Source organism: Bubalus kerabau, chromosome 5, assembly GCF_029407905.1.
Source record: "Bubalus kerabau isolate K-KA32 ecotype Philippines breed swamp buffalo chromosome 5, PCC_UOA_SB_1v2, whole genome shotgun sequence".
NCBI lineage: Eukaryota > Metazoa > Chordata > Mammalia > Artiodactyla > Bovidae > Bubalus > Bubalus kerabau.
Window position 1 is genome coordinate 89,305,217 of NC_073628.1, and position 15,699 is coordinate 89,320,915.

The 15,699-nt window shown below is 39.5% G+C and overlaps 1 protein-coding gene across 1 annotated transcript in view; it reads left to right on the top strand.

The window, feature by feature from the left end:
* The window catches only part of PLD5 (phospholipase D family member 5), a 415,356-nt gene that overhangs the window by 249,017 nt on the left and 150,640 nt on the right, over window positions 1-15,699 (top strand). The window contains exon 3 of the mRNA XM_055582168.1: window positions 11,737-11,905. Within this exon, the coding sequence (XP_055438143.1) occupies window positions 11,737-11,905 (169 nt within the window). The remainder of the gene's footprint in view (window positions 1-11,736; window positions 11,906-15,699) is intronic.

The window sequence follows — 15,699 nt, forward strand, 5'->3', positions numbered from 1 at the left end:
ATGAAATGTTCCCTTGGTATCTCTAATTTTCTTGAAGAGATCTCTAGTCTTTCCCATTCTATTGTTTTCCTCTATTTCTTTGCATTGATCGCTGAGGAAGGCTTTCTTATCTCTTCTTGCCATTCTTTGGAACTCGGCATTCAGATGCTTCTCTAGGAAGGGGAAAAGAAAGGTCACAACTAGAAACAAAATTACCAATGGGATAGCTCACAGATAAAGGCAAGCATACAATAAATGTAGGAAATTATCCATACACAAACATAATCACAAAACCAGCAATCATGAAAAGAGGAGATTGCAAATGCAGAATATTGGAAATGCATTTGAAATTAAGAAACCAGCAACTTGAAACAATCTTGTCTATATATTGACTGCTGTATCAAAACCTCATGGTAACCGCAGCCCAAAAAGCTACAATAGATACACACACACAAAAGAAAAGCAGGAATGCAAACACAACACTAAAGATAGTCATCAAATCACAAGAGAAGAGATCAAAAGAGGAAGAGAAGAAAAGCTACAAAAGCAAACCCAAAACAATGAACAAAATGGAAATAGAACATACATATCAATAATTACCTTAAACAAAAACAGATCAAATGCTCCAAACAAAAGACATAGATTGGCTGAATGGATACAAAAACAAGACCCATCTATATGTTGTCTACAAGAGACCCACTTCAGCTCTAGGGACACATACAGACTGGACATGTGGGGATGGAGCAAGTTGTTCCATGCAAATGGAAATCAAAAGAAAGCTGTAGTACCAATACTCATATCTGACAAAATCCACTTTAAAATAAAGACTGTTACGAGAGATGAGGTAGGACAGTATGTAATGATCAAGGGGTCAATCCAAGAAGAAGATATAACAATTGTAAATATTTATATACCCAACATTGGAGCACCTTAATACATAAGGCAAATATTAACAGCCATAAAAGGAAAAATCAACAGTTAGACAATAGTAGGGCCTTTAACACCCCACTTTCTTCAATGGACAGATCTTCTGGACAGAAAATCAATAAGGAAACATGGGCCTTAAATAATACATTAGACAGATGGATTTAATTGAGATTTGTAGAGCAAAAAGCAGCAGAATACACATTCTTTTCAAGTGCACATTGAATATTCTCCAGAATTGACCACATGAAGGGCCACAAAGTGAGCCTTAAGAAGTTTTAAAAAATTGAAATTACATCAAGCATCTTTTCCAACCATAATGCTGAGACTAGAAATCAACTACAAGAAAAAAAACTGTAAGAAACCCAAACGCATGTAGGCTAAACAATATGCTACTAAATAACCAATGGATCACTGAAGAAATTAAAAGAAAAAAAAAAAACCTAGAGATAAATGAAAATGAAAGCGTAATGATCCCAAACCTATGGGATGCAGCAGAAACAGTTATGAGAGGGAAGTTGTTAGCAATACAGTCTTACCTCAGGTAACAAGAAAAATCTCAAACAACCTAACCTTACCACTAAAGCAACTACCCTGTTGGTGAGCATGTAAATTGGTGCAACCACTATGGAGAACAGTATGGAGGTTCCTTAAAAAACTAAAAATGGAGCTACCATTTCATCCCACAATTCCACTTCTGGGCATATATATGGAGAAAATCATAATTCAAAAAGATACATGTCCCAGTGTTCATTGCAGCACTGCTTACAATAGCCAGGACATGGAAGCAACTTAAATCCAATCGATAGAGGAATGGATAATGAAGATATGGCACACATATACAATGGAATATTATTCAGATATTAAAATCATGAAACAATGCCATTTGCAGCAACATGGATATACCTAGAGATTATCATACTAAGTTTGAAGTAAGTCAGACAGAGAAAGATAAATATCATATGATTGTGCTTAGATGTGGAATCTAAAACATGATATAAAGGAACGTATTTACAGAACAGAAATAGACTCAGAGACTTAGAAAACAAACTTATGGTTACCATAGGGGAAAGATGGGGGGAGGGATAAATTAGGATTAACATATTTACACTACTATGTTTTAAATGATAACCAACAAATGCTTACTGTATAGCACAGGGAACTCTGCTCAATATTCTGTAATATCTTAAATGGAAAAGAATTTGGAAAATAATAGATATATGAATATGTGTAACTGAATCATTTTGCTGTAATAGTTTCATTTTCAAACTAACACAGATTGTAAGTCAATTATTGTTGCTCTTGTTCAGTTGCTAAGTCATGTCTGACTCTCTGCGACACCATGTACCACAGCACACCAGGCTTCCCTGTCCTTCACCATCTCCTGGAGTTTGCGCAAACTCATATCTATGAGTTGCTGATACCAACTATATCAACTATACTCCAATATAAAATAAAAATTAAAAAAAATATGGTTGAAGATTGTGTCTTTTGTAAAATAAACAAAAGAAAACAAAAAAACACAGAAATTAAAAAGCAGACTGTGAGAGAATAAATCCTAACAGAAAAGGACTCTGCTTGTCTCTCTAGCATTTACTGTCATGAATTCATCCCCCAGGGTATTTATGGATGTGATTCATTGAAGATACATTGAGAAAGTGGGAAGTAAATTGCATTTTGTACCTCTGCCTGGTTTTTTTTTTTTCTTTGAAAATTGGAAGTGACAGCAGAACATAAAGTTAAGAGGATATAGTCAGCAATCATCCTACCCAGGCTCCATCGCTCACTAACCCTTGGACACATTACTTAAACTTCTTTATGTCTCAGTTTCTTCATCCCCCAGATGGGAATAATTACAGTACCTGCTTCTACAAATTCTTGTGAACATTAATTAATGCAGTAAATCTTAGCCTAGTGCTGGACACAAAATAAGCCCTCAATTGAATATTGTTCCGTTAAAGTATTAATGGTAGTAGTATAATTACTCTATTGACAGATGTCAAAGGGTAATAACTGACTTGAATGCAAATCTATTTTTCCATTAGGCCTTTGCATTTTAGCCATTTCATTTTCGAACATCTGACTTCCTACTGTGTGTTTTGGAGGACAGTGTCAGGGTCTTTTCATCCATGAGCTCCCTGCTTCTTCGTTCACATCTTATGTTGGTAAAATATCAAGAGGTAGATGCATGTGTTGTACCTTTCCTTTTTTTTTTCGCCTTCATGCACTCTGGCTCCTTTCTTCTCTGATGGTTTCTTCCTTTCTAGGCCAGTATCAAGACATATTGAGCCATGGACAACTGTGCCTTTCTGTCCTGTAAGTGTCTTGCTGACATGGCCAGAGCGGAGTGTAGAGCGAAGAGCATCTTCACTTCTTCTCCAGACAAAGTTCAGATCTCAGGCCAAGCTGACCTTTCCTCTAGTGCAGCAGCTTCTGTTTTTCAGCATCACTCTACTTGTTGCTTCCATAGACCCAAAGGCTGTGGAGAACCTTCTCAAATAAGACCAGGACCTAACCTAGTGTTGTGCAATGCACATGAGCTCAGACAGACCTGAGTTTAAATCCCTTCTGTGTAGCATTCTGTCCACCTGGGTGACATCTGGCCACTAGGAGCCTGGCTCTCTTCATCTCCAAAATTCAGATCATGCCTGTCTTAGTGTCTCTTTGTGATAATGATGCATAATATTACCTGTGAACATACTTTTTAAACTTTAATATACAAAGAAAGGATAATTGCTACAATAATAACCTTTCTAATGCTATACTGCCACTCTTCATAAAGAAAAGCATAGTTGTACTTTGCTTAATACAATTATAGACCAGGAATTAATGAGGCTTTAATCTGAACTTTCTAGATTTACACAAACAGGGATCTGCTACTGTCAACTCAAACTCATCATCACAGTCTCTGCAGTTGTTGTCTTGTAAAGTTGATTGAAAAGTTAATGTAGGGCTTTCCTGGTGGTCCAGTGGTTAAGAATCCACCTGCCAGTGCGGGGGACACAGGTTAGATCCCTGGTCCAGGAAGATCCCATATGCTGAGGGGCAACTAAGCACTCACACCTCCACTACTGAAGCCCACATGATCTAGGGCCCATGTGTCACAACTACTGATGCCCACAGCCAGTGCCATATTCCACAAGAGAAGTCACTGCAATGAGAAGTCCTCACTCACCACAACCAGACAAAGCCTGTGTGCAGCAGTGAAGACCCAGTGCAACCAAAAACAAATAGACTAAATAAATGAATAATTAAAATAAAATATGTATTTTTTAAGTTAGTGTAATTAAAACACCTGGTGACAAAAAATAAGAAAGTATTCAAAAACTGAAAGCAACATCAAAAAGACAAAAGAGACAGCTTCCAGGGGCCTCTGTTGGCAATATATACAACAATTTGAGCATCTCAGTGAGTAAGGGCAGTAATAGACTATGACACTTTGAATTTTAAGAAAAGAATCCATAATTGCATACTGATAAAGTGAATATCTTTTTAAGATGTGATGGGACATGAAAAAAATTTTCCTTACAAAATACTTCCAACCAATATATATAAAAATGATAGACAATTATTAACAGAAGACCTACAAGACCTTTTAGAATTAACACCCAAAAAAAGATGTCCTTTTCATTATAGGGGACTGGAATGCAAAAGTAGGAAGTCAAGAAACACCGGGAGTAACAGGCAAATTTGGCCATGAAGTACAGAATGAAGCAGGGCAAAGGCTGATAGAGTTTTGCCAAGAGAACGCACTGGTCATAACACTCTCTTCCAACAACACAAGTGAAGACTCTACACATGGACATCACCAGATGGTCAACACCGAAATCAGATTGATTACATTCTTTGCAGCCAAAGATGGAGATGCTCTATACGGTCAGCAAAAACAAGACCAGGAGCAGACTGTGGCTCAGATCATGAACTCCTTATTGCCAAATACAGACTTAAATTGAAGAAAGTGGGGAAAGACACTAGACCATTCAGGTACAACCCAAATCAAATCCCTTATGATTATACAGTGGAAGTGAGAAATAGATTTAAGGGACTAGATCTGATAGACAGAATGCCTGATGAACTATGGAATGAGGTTCGTGATATTGTACAGGAGACAGGGATCAAGACCATCCCCATGGAAAAGAAATGCAAAAAAGCAAAATGGTTGTCTGAGGAGGCCTTACAAATAGCTGTGAAAAGAAGAGAAGTGAAAAGCAAAGGAGCAAAGGAAAGACATAAGCATCTGAATGCAGAGTTCCAAAGAATAGCAAGAAGAGATAAGAAAGCCTTCCTCAGTGATCAATGCAAATAAATAGAGGAAAACAATAGAATGGGAAAGACTAGAGATCTCTTCAAGGAAATGAGAGATATCAAGGGAACAATTTATGCAAAAATGGGCTCAATAAAGCACAGAAATGGTATGGACCTAACAGAAGCAGAAGATATTAAGAAGAGGTGGCAAGAATACACGAAGAACTGTACAAAAAAGAGCTTCATGACCCAGATAATCATGATGGTGTGATCACTCACCCAGAGCCAGACATCCTGGAATGTGAAGTCAAGTGGGCCTTAGAAAGCATCACTATGAACAAAGCTAGTGGAGGTGATGGAATTCCAGTTGAGCTATTTCAAATCCTGAAAGATGATGCTGTGAAAGTGCTGCACTCAATATTCCAGCAAATTTGGAAAACTCAGCAGTGGCCACAGGACTGGAAAAGGTCTGATTTCATTCCAATCCCAAAGAAGGACAATGCCAAAGAATACTCAAACTACCACACAATTGCACTCATCTCACATGCTAGTAAAGTAATGCTCAAAATTCTCCAAGCCAGGCTTCAGCAGTACGTGAACCGTGAACTTACAGATGTTCAAGCTGGTTTTAGAAAAGGCAGAGGAACCAGAGATCAAATTATCAACATCTGCTGGATCATTGAAGAAGCAAGAGAGTTCCAGAAAAACATCTATTTCTGCTTTATTGACTATGCCAACGCCTTTGACTGTGTGGATCACAATAAACTGTGGAAAATCTGAAGGAGATGGGAATACCAGACCACCTACCTGCCTCTTGAGAAACCTGTATGCAGATCAGGAAGCAACAGTTAGAACTTGACATGGAACAACAGACTGGTTCCAAATAGGAAAAGGAGTACGTCAAGGCTGTATATTGTCACCCTGCTTATTTAACTTATATGCAGAGTACATCATGAGAAATGCTGGGCTGGAAGAAGCACAAGCTGGAATCAAGATTGCCGGGAGAAATATCAATAACCTCAGATATGCAGATGACACCACCCTTATGGCAGAAAGTGAAGAGGAACTAAAAAACCTCTTGATGAAAGTGAAAGAGGAGAATGAAAAAGTTGGCTTAAAGCTCAACATTCAGAAAACTAAGATCATGGCATCTGGTCCCATCACTTCATGGGAAATAGATTTGGAAACAGTGGCTGACTTTATCTTTTTGGACTCTAAAATCACTGCAGATGGTGACTGCAGCCATGAAATTAAAAGACGCTTACTCCTTGGAAGGAAAGTTATGACCAACCTAGATAACATATTCAAAAGCAGAGATATTACTTTGCCAACAAAGGTCCATCTAGTCAAGGCTATGGTTTTTCCAGTGGTCATGTATGGATGCGAGAGTTGTACTGTGAAGAAAGCTGAGCACTGAAGAATTGATACTTTTGAACTGCGGTGTTGGAGAAGACTCTTGAGAGTCCCTTGGACTGCAAGGAGATCCAACCAGTCCATCCTAAAGGAGATCAGTCCTGGGTGTTCATTGGAAAGACTGATGCTAAAGCTGAAACTCCAGTACTTTGGCTACCTCATGAGAAGAGTTGACTCATTGGAAACGACCCTGATTCTGGAGGAATTGGGGGCAGGAGGAGAAGGGGATGACAGAGGATGAGATGGCTGGATAGCATCACTGATTCGATGGACATGAGTTTGAGCGAACTCTGGGAGTTGGTGATGGACAGGGAGGCCTGGCATGCTGTGATTCATGGGGTCACAAAGAGTCGGACATGACTGAACTACTGAACTGAACTGAAACTGACCTGATAATAAAAATAGGTTCAGAAAGAAATCATAAATGGATGGAAGCCAAATCAGTGAGTAAAATGTTGGGAAAGAAAATATCTGTGCCATCTGAAAGCATCTCTGCACAAATCACTTATTAACTATAGAGGAAGGATGATCCTGCTCAAACTGAAAAATCTAACAGACACCCCCTTGATCAAGTGATCGAACTTAACATCACCAGTAGTGGGACAGCCCAATATCATGTGCTACCTCATATGATGCACTTAGAAGGACACATTATGTATGTACCATTCCTACCAGAAACACTTATCCTAAATATACTTATGAGGCAACCACCAAGCAAATCAAATCCAGGAGTATTTAGCAAAACAACTGACCTGGGCTCTTCTGAATTGTCAACATCATGGTAAACAAAACAGGAATAGGCTAGGGAACTCTCCTAAACTAAAGAGACATGACAACTAAGTGCAATGAGTAAACATTGATTGGATCTTGGATCCAAAAAAAAAGAAATAGAAGACATTATTGGAACATTTGTGGAATTTTAAATATTAGACAATAGGACTATAAAAGTGGCACAGTGTTAGAGAATCTGCCTACCAATGCAGGAGATGTGGGTTTGATCCCTGGGTCAGGAAGATCTTCTGGAGTCAGAAATAGCAACCTGCTTTAATATTCTTGCCAGAAAAGTCCCATGGAGGAAAGAGCCTGGAGGGCTACAGTCCATGGTGGTCACAAAGAGACACATGTGAGTGACTGAGCACGCACACAATGTTGTGGTTGTTGTATGATAATTGTATTCGTTTAGGAACTTGGCCTCCTTGTTAAAAATGCATACTCAAGATTGAGAGAATTATCTCACTGTCTGTAACATTACTCTCAAATGGTTTATTAAAAATTGTATATGTATATGTATAGCATATATAATCTTCTTTCTTGAAATATAGTATTCACTGTACTATTCTTGCAACTTTTTTGTGGACTTCAAATTTTTCAAAATTGGCTAAAATTTGTTAAGGCAAATCCCTAATTACTTTAATATTCAGCTATGTTCTTCCCTATTCCAGATTAAGAATGATTTGGATCCTGTTAGTCAGCCAGGCCTATCTGGTATCCTTTCTGCCGTCTTTCTCAAGTAAACTCACCTTGACCTAATTCTTGGAAAAAAATGAAATGTCAACTGAAATAAAAAATGCACAATGTGAGAGCTGTGAGTTTCATTTGTTTTCACAGACTTATTGAGGACTATAGCCCAGGAGACAGCCTCTCAGATAGCTCTGAGAAAATGCTCCAAAGAGGTAGGGAAGAGGCCAGTATATGTGTGATTTTGGCTAATGAATACATGTCATCCAGCATACATCTCGATAGAAGGTTGCTGCTAGTCATGAGGAACAGATACCACAGTTAATGATTTTAGTAGTCTGCTGAAGCCAATGGACTCCTTTCATGAATAATGTCTTAAATGCATAGATTGAAATACATAGGATTCCAAAGAAAACCAGTAACATTAAAATAAATTTATCCAAAATATTTTTTAAATGTGGTATAGTAATGTATATTCTATACTGCTGCTGCTGCTGCTAAGTCACTTCAGTCGTGTCCGACTCTGTGCAACCCCATAGACGGCAGCCCACCAGGCTCCCCTGTCCCTGGGATTCTCCAGGCAAGAACACTGGAGTGGGTTGCCATTTCCTTCTCCAATGCATGAAAGTGAAAAGTGAAAGTGAAGTCGCTCAGTTGTGTCCGACTCTTAACGACCTCATGGACTGCAGCCCACCCAGGCTCCTCTGTCCATTGGACTCTCCAGGCAAAAGTACTGGAGTAGGGTGCCATTGCCTTCTCCAATATTCTATACTACGTATTCAAGAAATAATAAGATCTGATGATTCCCATAATTTCAAAGTAGTGATAAATATTAATACTTGGAGATATCAGTAGTAGTAATAGTACCATGGTATGAAAATTTTTCAGGATAGCAGAATCACAGGTTCTTTTAATGTTCCTGTCATTTCTTGCCTATGTCTGTAACTGTGGGGAATGTTAAATTTCAGTTAGAGATGAAGGAAAATAAAGATCAAGCTCACAGGTCATCCTAAATTCTATTCATGCATCCAAGACTAAGAATATCTGGTCTAAAGATTTCTAAAAGAAATTGAGAATCTGTATTGTATGCCTACCAGAAACCATATGTGTGGTATGAAGAGAGGGGTGGTGCAGAACCACTTACAACTGTACAGTTACTCTATGTCCATTGTTGTGTGTGTGTGGTTTATCAGGGCTTCTTGACTCTTTGTCTTTCTCAGCATGACTTTTATATTGAAGTAAAATTGAAACTACCTAGTTCTATTTGTTAAATGATGTTTTATTTTTATTTTGTTTATTGGGATTCTTTTTTTGTTTGATTTTAAAATATATTCCTTTGTTGTAGGGGGGACTGAAATTGCTGACTAACTGGGATCATTTCTTCATGCTATGTCTAGCTACTGTTAATATAGATAATTGGACTTTAAGTGTGGATAGAATTAAAATATCCAACTTCAACATCTTGACTTCAAAGGCTTTGACGTGGATAAAAATATCCTATCTCCACCTTTTTCACCCTCTGTCACTTTGGCTTCCCAAACCCTGCATTCTCCTGGACCTCTCTTGTCTTCCTGATTCTTTTGGTCACTTCTGAATCTTCTCATCTGTTTCACACCTTACTAACCAGAAAAATGTAGGCATTCCTCCCACATTAGGTCATGAGCTAGTTTTCTCTTCTTTTTCGCCTTGATAATCTCTCTCAATCATGTTCCTTGTCAGTTTCAATGGACCTTTTACTGATTGTCATCTTCTTTCAATGGTATACAGGTGTACTATCAGAGTTAGACCCCTAAAGTGTACTTGGTCACTCTCAAAAGCATCATAGTTAAGTCCAAGCTTCTCTTCTTGGTTCACAACCTCTATAGTGTGATCCCTACAGACATTGCCAGTCTTCTTCACCATGGCAAGCCCCTGCCACAACTCTTCCACCTCACACTCCCCTTGGCCACCCGACTCTCAAGTATTCAAACACACCTTGTTTTAAAAGGTCCTCCTTCTTCCTAGAATATCTTTCTATTCCAGCTCACCTATAAAAATAATTCTACCTTTGCAAACTCAAGTCCCACTTTCTTCAGTTCCAGATGCTCCTAACTTAATTATTTTTTCCTTTCTTCTCATGCTCCAGTGGAACTTTAGATGGTGCATTATCCATCTAATTAATCCTTACTCTTGTTTTGCCATTTCTTAAAATCTACTTCCTGTTTAAGTCATTACATATGAGACAAGCTCTTTCACTGGATTATAAATTCCAGAGAACTAAAGAGTTTTGCTGTAGTCCTTTCTGTGTTGTGTACAGTGAGTGACTTGCTTTTGCTGCTCCTAAGGGCTTCAAAATTTTTTTAATTGAATTGTGGGTAGTGGTTGGGTGATTGGACCCTAAATTTGTGGATGTCTGCAAGACATATACCTAAACCTTATTTGGGCTTGATATTCATCAAATACATAGACATTTTACTATGAGTATTGTTTTTGTTTCCAAAACTGGCTAACTGGAACAAGTCTTATTAAGAGACACAGTTAACAGTTTTATTGAGAAGTTTTGGATTCTATTTTGGAAGCTGAAATTCATTCTATAAGTATTTCTTGAGCCCTAATTATGTATCCAGCTCTAGGGGGATAGCTAGCTTTGAATAAAAAAGATCTTTGTTCTGGAAGGGCTTACAGATATCTTCATAAGAGGTTTGGAGCTTCCTATCAAGAGTTGCAGGAGAATTTACATTTCTTAAACTGGAAAAAAATTAGGAAGTAGCGATATAAAAAGCCAAGGAACATTTATTCTGATATTACTGGTTGTAATTTACTTGTTGTTGTTTAGTCTCTGGAAGCCCATTCTGCAATGGTTGTAGTGCTCAGCTGCTCAGTTGCGGGTGACTCTTTGTGATCCCATGGACTGTAGCCCACAAGTCTCCTCTGGCCATGGAATTTTCCAAGCAAGAACACTGTAGTGGGTTGCCATTTCCTTCTTCAGGGGATCTTCCCCATCCAGGGATCAAACTCGATCTTCTGCATTGGCAAGCAGATTCTTTACCACTGAGCCACCAGGGAAGCCCCTGCAGCTTATTTAGGGCTTGGTTATTGCTATTATTTTATACATTCCCTATTTCCAACTTTAATAAACCCCTGCAACAGGCAAGTCTTAAAATTCCTTCTTAGTATCATTTTATGTCTTAGGCTGCAAAGCATTAACAGAGGTTCTAAGCAATAGTAATAGCATTTACTATTTTTATTTTCTAGTAGAAATAAACCTAACAATGTTTTTCTTTCTGAACTAGTTCTATTATATGTTCAACATTATACTAGAAACTAGAGATATGCCAAATTAATTTATGGTCTTAAGTAACTCACAGAAGTAGTATCTTTTTTAAAAATTGCATTACTCTAAGGGTAAAAAATAAATAATACTATAGGAAGATGCTTGTGTAGGATACTCTGGATTTTTTCTCAAGGCCAGTTGGACACTGGACATTAGGGATATATACTATGATTTTCTGAAATATGAGTGCTAACTGGGGAGAAACAGAGCATAAACTCAGAACACAGTAGATTAGTATAGGGGAAATATTACAGTCCTTTGATGAAAAATGTAAATTATGAGGAACATATACTTTCAGAAAGAGTAAAGAATATTTTTCAGATGTCTCTGTATGTGTGTGTAAAGATCTGTGGCTTCAAATTTGACTAGATTTTGTTTGTTTGTTTTTCAAAATCTTTTCTAAGAATTGCCCTGGTGGAAAATATTCCTGAAGGCCTTAACTATTCAGAAAATGCACCATTTCACTTATCACTTTTCCAAGGCTGGATGAATTTACTCAGCATGGCCAAAAAGTCTGTTGACATAGTATCTTCCCATTGGGATCTCAACCACAGTCATCCATCAGCATGTCAGGTAAGCTGCATCCTCTAATGTGCGTGATGATTTGACTTTTGTGCATTTTATACCCTGCAGTATTCTTGCTTCCACTCCTCCAGTTCAAGTTCATTTTTCCTATCTATACCCATAGTTCATGTTCATTATTACAGTTATATGTATGTGCCCTTGTTAATCAACAGCAGCTCAGTTTCTACTAGAATGCCAGGTTTTCAGGGGCAAAAATCACATCTCATCTTTGCAAAGAAGAGGCTGTTTATGCTGTATCGGACAACTTCAGGGGTGTCTTCCCGTTGTGGTATCTGTTGATGGCATACTGCAGAATTCTACTTTGCACAACCTGCATGTTTTCAGTTGTAATTCTGTAACTGCTTGCTGAGGCATTTATTTGGTTCATTGGTGTCTTAATTTGTCTTTGTGGCACAGAGCCAACTTTTTAAATAGTGGAGTCACAGTTTCCAGTATAGCTGTATATTCTTGACTGTTGTATTTGGGTGAATAGGAAAAAGAACTTGACTAGTTATAGGAACAACCTTTAGAAAACTGACTAAATGATTGAAATGATTTCTGAATGAAATGCTATCCTGGAGATATGAAAATAATCCTGGTAATCATTCGTGTGTTTCCTTTTGTCAGTACAACCTTGATAGCACTGAGCTATCAAGAGTATGACCATTGGCCTAGATTTAAATTAGTCATGAGTCCACATGTGTATGTGCTAAGTTGATTCAGTTCAGTTCAGTCGCTCAGTCGTGTCCGACTCTTTGCGACCCCATGAATCGCAGCACACCAGGCCTCCCTGTCCATCACCAACTCCCGGAGTTCAGTCATGTCCAAATCTTTGCAATTCTATGGACTGTAGCCCGTCAGGTTCCTCTGTCCATGGGATTCTCCAAACAAGGATAGTGAAGTGGGTTGCCACACCCTCCTCCAAGGGATCTTCCTAACCCAGGGATCGAACCCTCACCTCTTATGTCTCCTGCGTTGGCAGGTGTGTTCTTTACCACTAGCCCCACCTAGGAAGCCCCGTGAGTCCACAGCAGTTTTGAAAGCCAGCCTGACACATCACCAGTTTTCCGAACTTAGAGAACAGGGAATGTTTGTAGATTGGGACCTAGTTCTGCTTCGTAGGAGTGCTTTCCTAATCTACTGTTCTCAGAAACTCATTGCTCCACCCCCTGTGCTTTTCTTTCTTTTTCATAAGAAAATAAGTCTGTGTTTGCTTCAGACTTATTTTCTTAGTTGACTTTCTGCCAGTAGAAATCTGAGGCCCAAGAGACCTCTTTTTATTTTAAACCATCAATGTCCCTTTTTTAAGTAGTTCAAAATGGAACAGCCCCTTAAAAACTTTTGTAGACTTTCTATGTATTCAGTGATAATCCACTCTATCAGCAAAAAGCTAATAACTCACAGGTGGGTCTTTTTCTACCGCCGATGGTGATTCAAGATTCTTCAGAACCTCACGCTTCTCACTTCCAGGAGTCCTTTTGTCTGAGACGGTCTGTTACCTCCCACTTTTAATCCATCAGAGGACTCAATGTGGACTCTTACAGCCACAACTTTGATTTGCTCTTTACCCTGAGGCCATTTCTCACTGAGAATGTTTTGCTAACTTGAGAGACTGTCCTATATTTTCTGCATTTCTCTCAAAGTTCTGCATGGAAACGAACTAGTTCCTTCTTATCATGTACTACCAAAGCTTTGATAACCTGCCTAAACAATCACCTTAGCCGGATCTCCCAACCCATTCATCACATTTTCTGTCTCCTACTTTACAGCAGGCAGTAGCTTTGACAAACTTTCTACCATTACTTTCTCAAGGACTCGAAAGCAATTTCTTTCCTGTTCTTCCAGCCTTGAGCAACAGAATGAGATTCCAATCCATCTCACCACCCAGTCCCATAGCCAATGCCACATGCTTTAAGTTTTCTCAGCAGTAGTTTCTATTTAATTTTCTATTGTGGTTTCACAAACAACTCCAAAACTTACTCATTATTATTTCCTATGATTCTATGAGTTGGCTGACAGTTCTTTGGCTCTAGTAGTGCTGGCTGGGATTACTTATACAGTTGTGTGGAGGTAGGAGGGTAGCTGAGCCTGGGCTGACCGAGGGCCAGACAGGCTCATTCTTTACATGTGGACACTCATCATTCAGTAATCTAAACCAAGGTTTTTATAGGGCAGTTGGATCCAGGAGAATACAAATGAAAACTATAAGACCTCTTAACGCTTGGGCTTCCAGAACTTTACTACATTCTCTTAATCCAAAACAGTCACATGGCCAGGCCATGAACACTGGAGGGACAAGAGACTCCAGGAGGAGTATGCATGTATAGGAATGGGAGGAACTGTTGGCAGCCAAATTCCCATGCTCGCAAACCTTGGAAAAGAGTTGAGCTACATCATTCCAACCTCTTGTTCTGTGAGCCCAGCAAGCCCTTTCAGTGTTCAGACTCTGGGAGAAGATGGGTCATTAGAGAATGCCATGGCCTTTCCGTGTCATGGCTCGTAAAGTTACATTATGGTTAGTATTCAGCACTGCTCACAGGGCAGTGATGAAATGGATGAGTGAGGCTCCCAATCTGTTTTGCTTAATGGTGCCTAGCATGGTGCTTGATGCATACTAAGTGTTCAGTAAATATTTGTTAAGTAGTAAATATTAAGTAAGGGCTTCCCCAGTGGCTCAGTGGTAAAGAACCCACCTGCCAATGCAAACGCAGGTTTGATCCCTAGATCAGAAAGATCCCCTGAAGAAGAAAATGGCAACCCACTCCAGTATTATTGCTTGGAGAATTCCGTGGACAGAGGAGCCAGGCCAACTGCAGTCCATGGGGTCTCAAAGAGTCAGACACGATGGAGCGACTAAAGAACAACAGTAACAACAACCTGGTTGTTATTGAGCTCACCCGGCAAACCTTTAGGAGGAGGCCCTGGGTATGAACTGGTATCTTCCGGTGGAGTCACCCTACTCCCGCCAGAGATGCCTCTTGACTGCCTCTCATTCCCCTAACAGCCCCAGGCTCCTTTACAGTTTAATATCAACTGGTTTTCTGCAGAGTTTTGAGCTAATTTCACTTTGCCCCTTTACAAGGAGAAGGCTGCATTTGCAGACATGAGGAATAGAGGGGCTTTCCCTGCTTTGGAAATTAAATGGATTCAAGCAGAGTGTGAGACGGATTGCATAAACAACTCTCCCTAGTCCTGCCTGCTCCTGGCCCTGAGTACCATGCCCTGTGAGAAGTGGTGAACAGGAGAAAGAGGGGAGGTTGATAGCAGCGTTCACAGGGTTCCTACTATGGATGCATGCAGCAGTGAGCAGTAGCTGGAAGTGAGATCTTAGTTCCCTGACCGAGAATGGATCCCTGGTCACCCAGGTGTAAACCAGAATTCCTATCCACTAGACCACAAAGGCCAGCAGCTAGGGCCTAAATCCCCAGTCCTTACCTGTCTTGAAAAGAAAATTCTGACAAGGAGGTGGAAGGAAAAAGAGAAAATCAAAGTACAACACGGAAAGAAGCATGAGCAAACTCTGGAAGAGAGCTGCACCTTTGAAAAATTTAAATCCTTTGTAAGGGGGCACCTTGTCTTTTTCTACCCTTACTGGGTCTTTGTCCACCCTCTGGCCATCATCTTGTTTTGTGCCTCTGATTAATTTGTCTAACAACCCTCCCCAAAATGTGCATGTACCCCTCTGCCAAGTTGGAGTCCAGCTCAAGGTGTCTGGGAGGGAAACTTGCAAGATGTATGGCCTGATGGCCGTCCCCTGCCTTTTGATTCCCAAGAAGTCCTTCTGTGCATGTGTAGTATCTCCC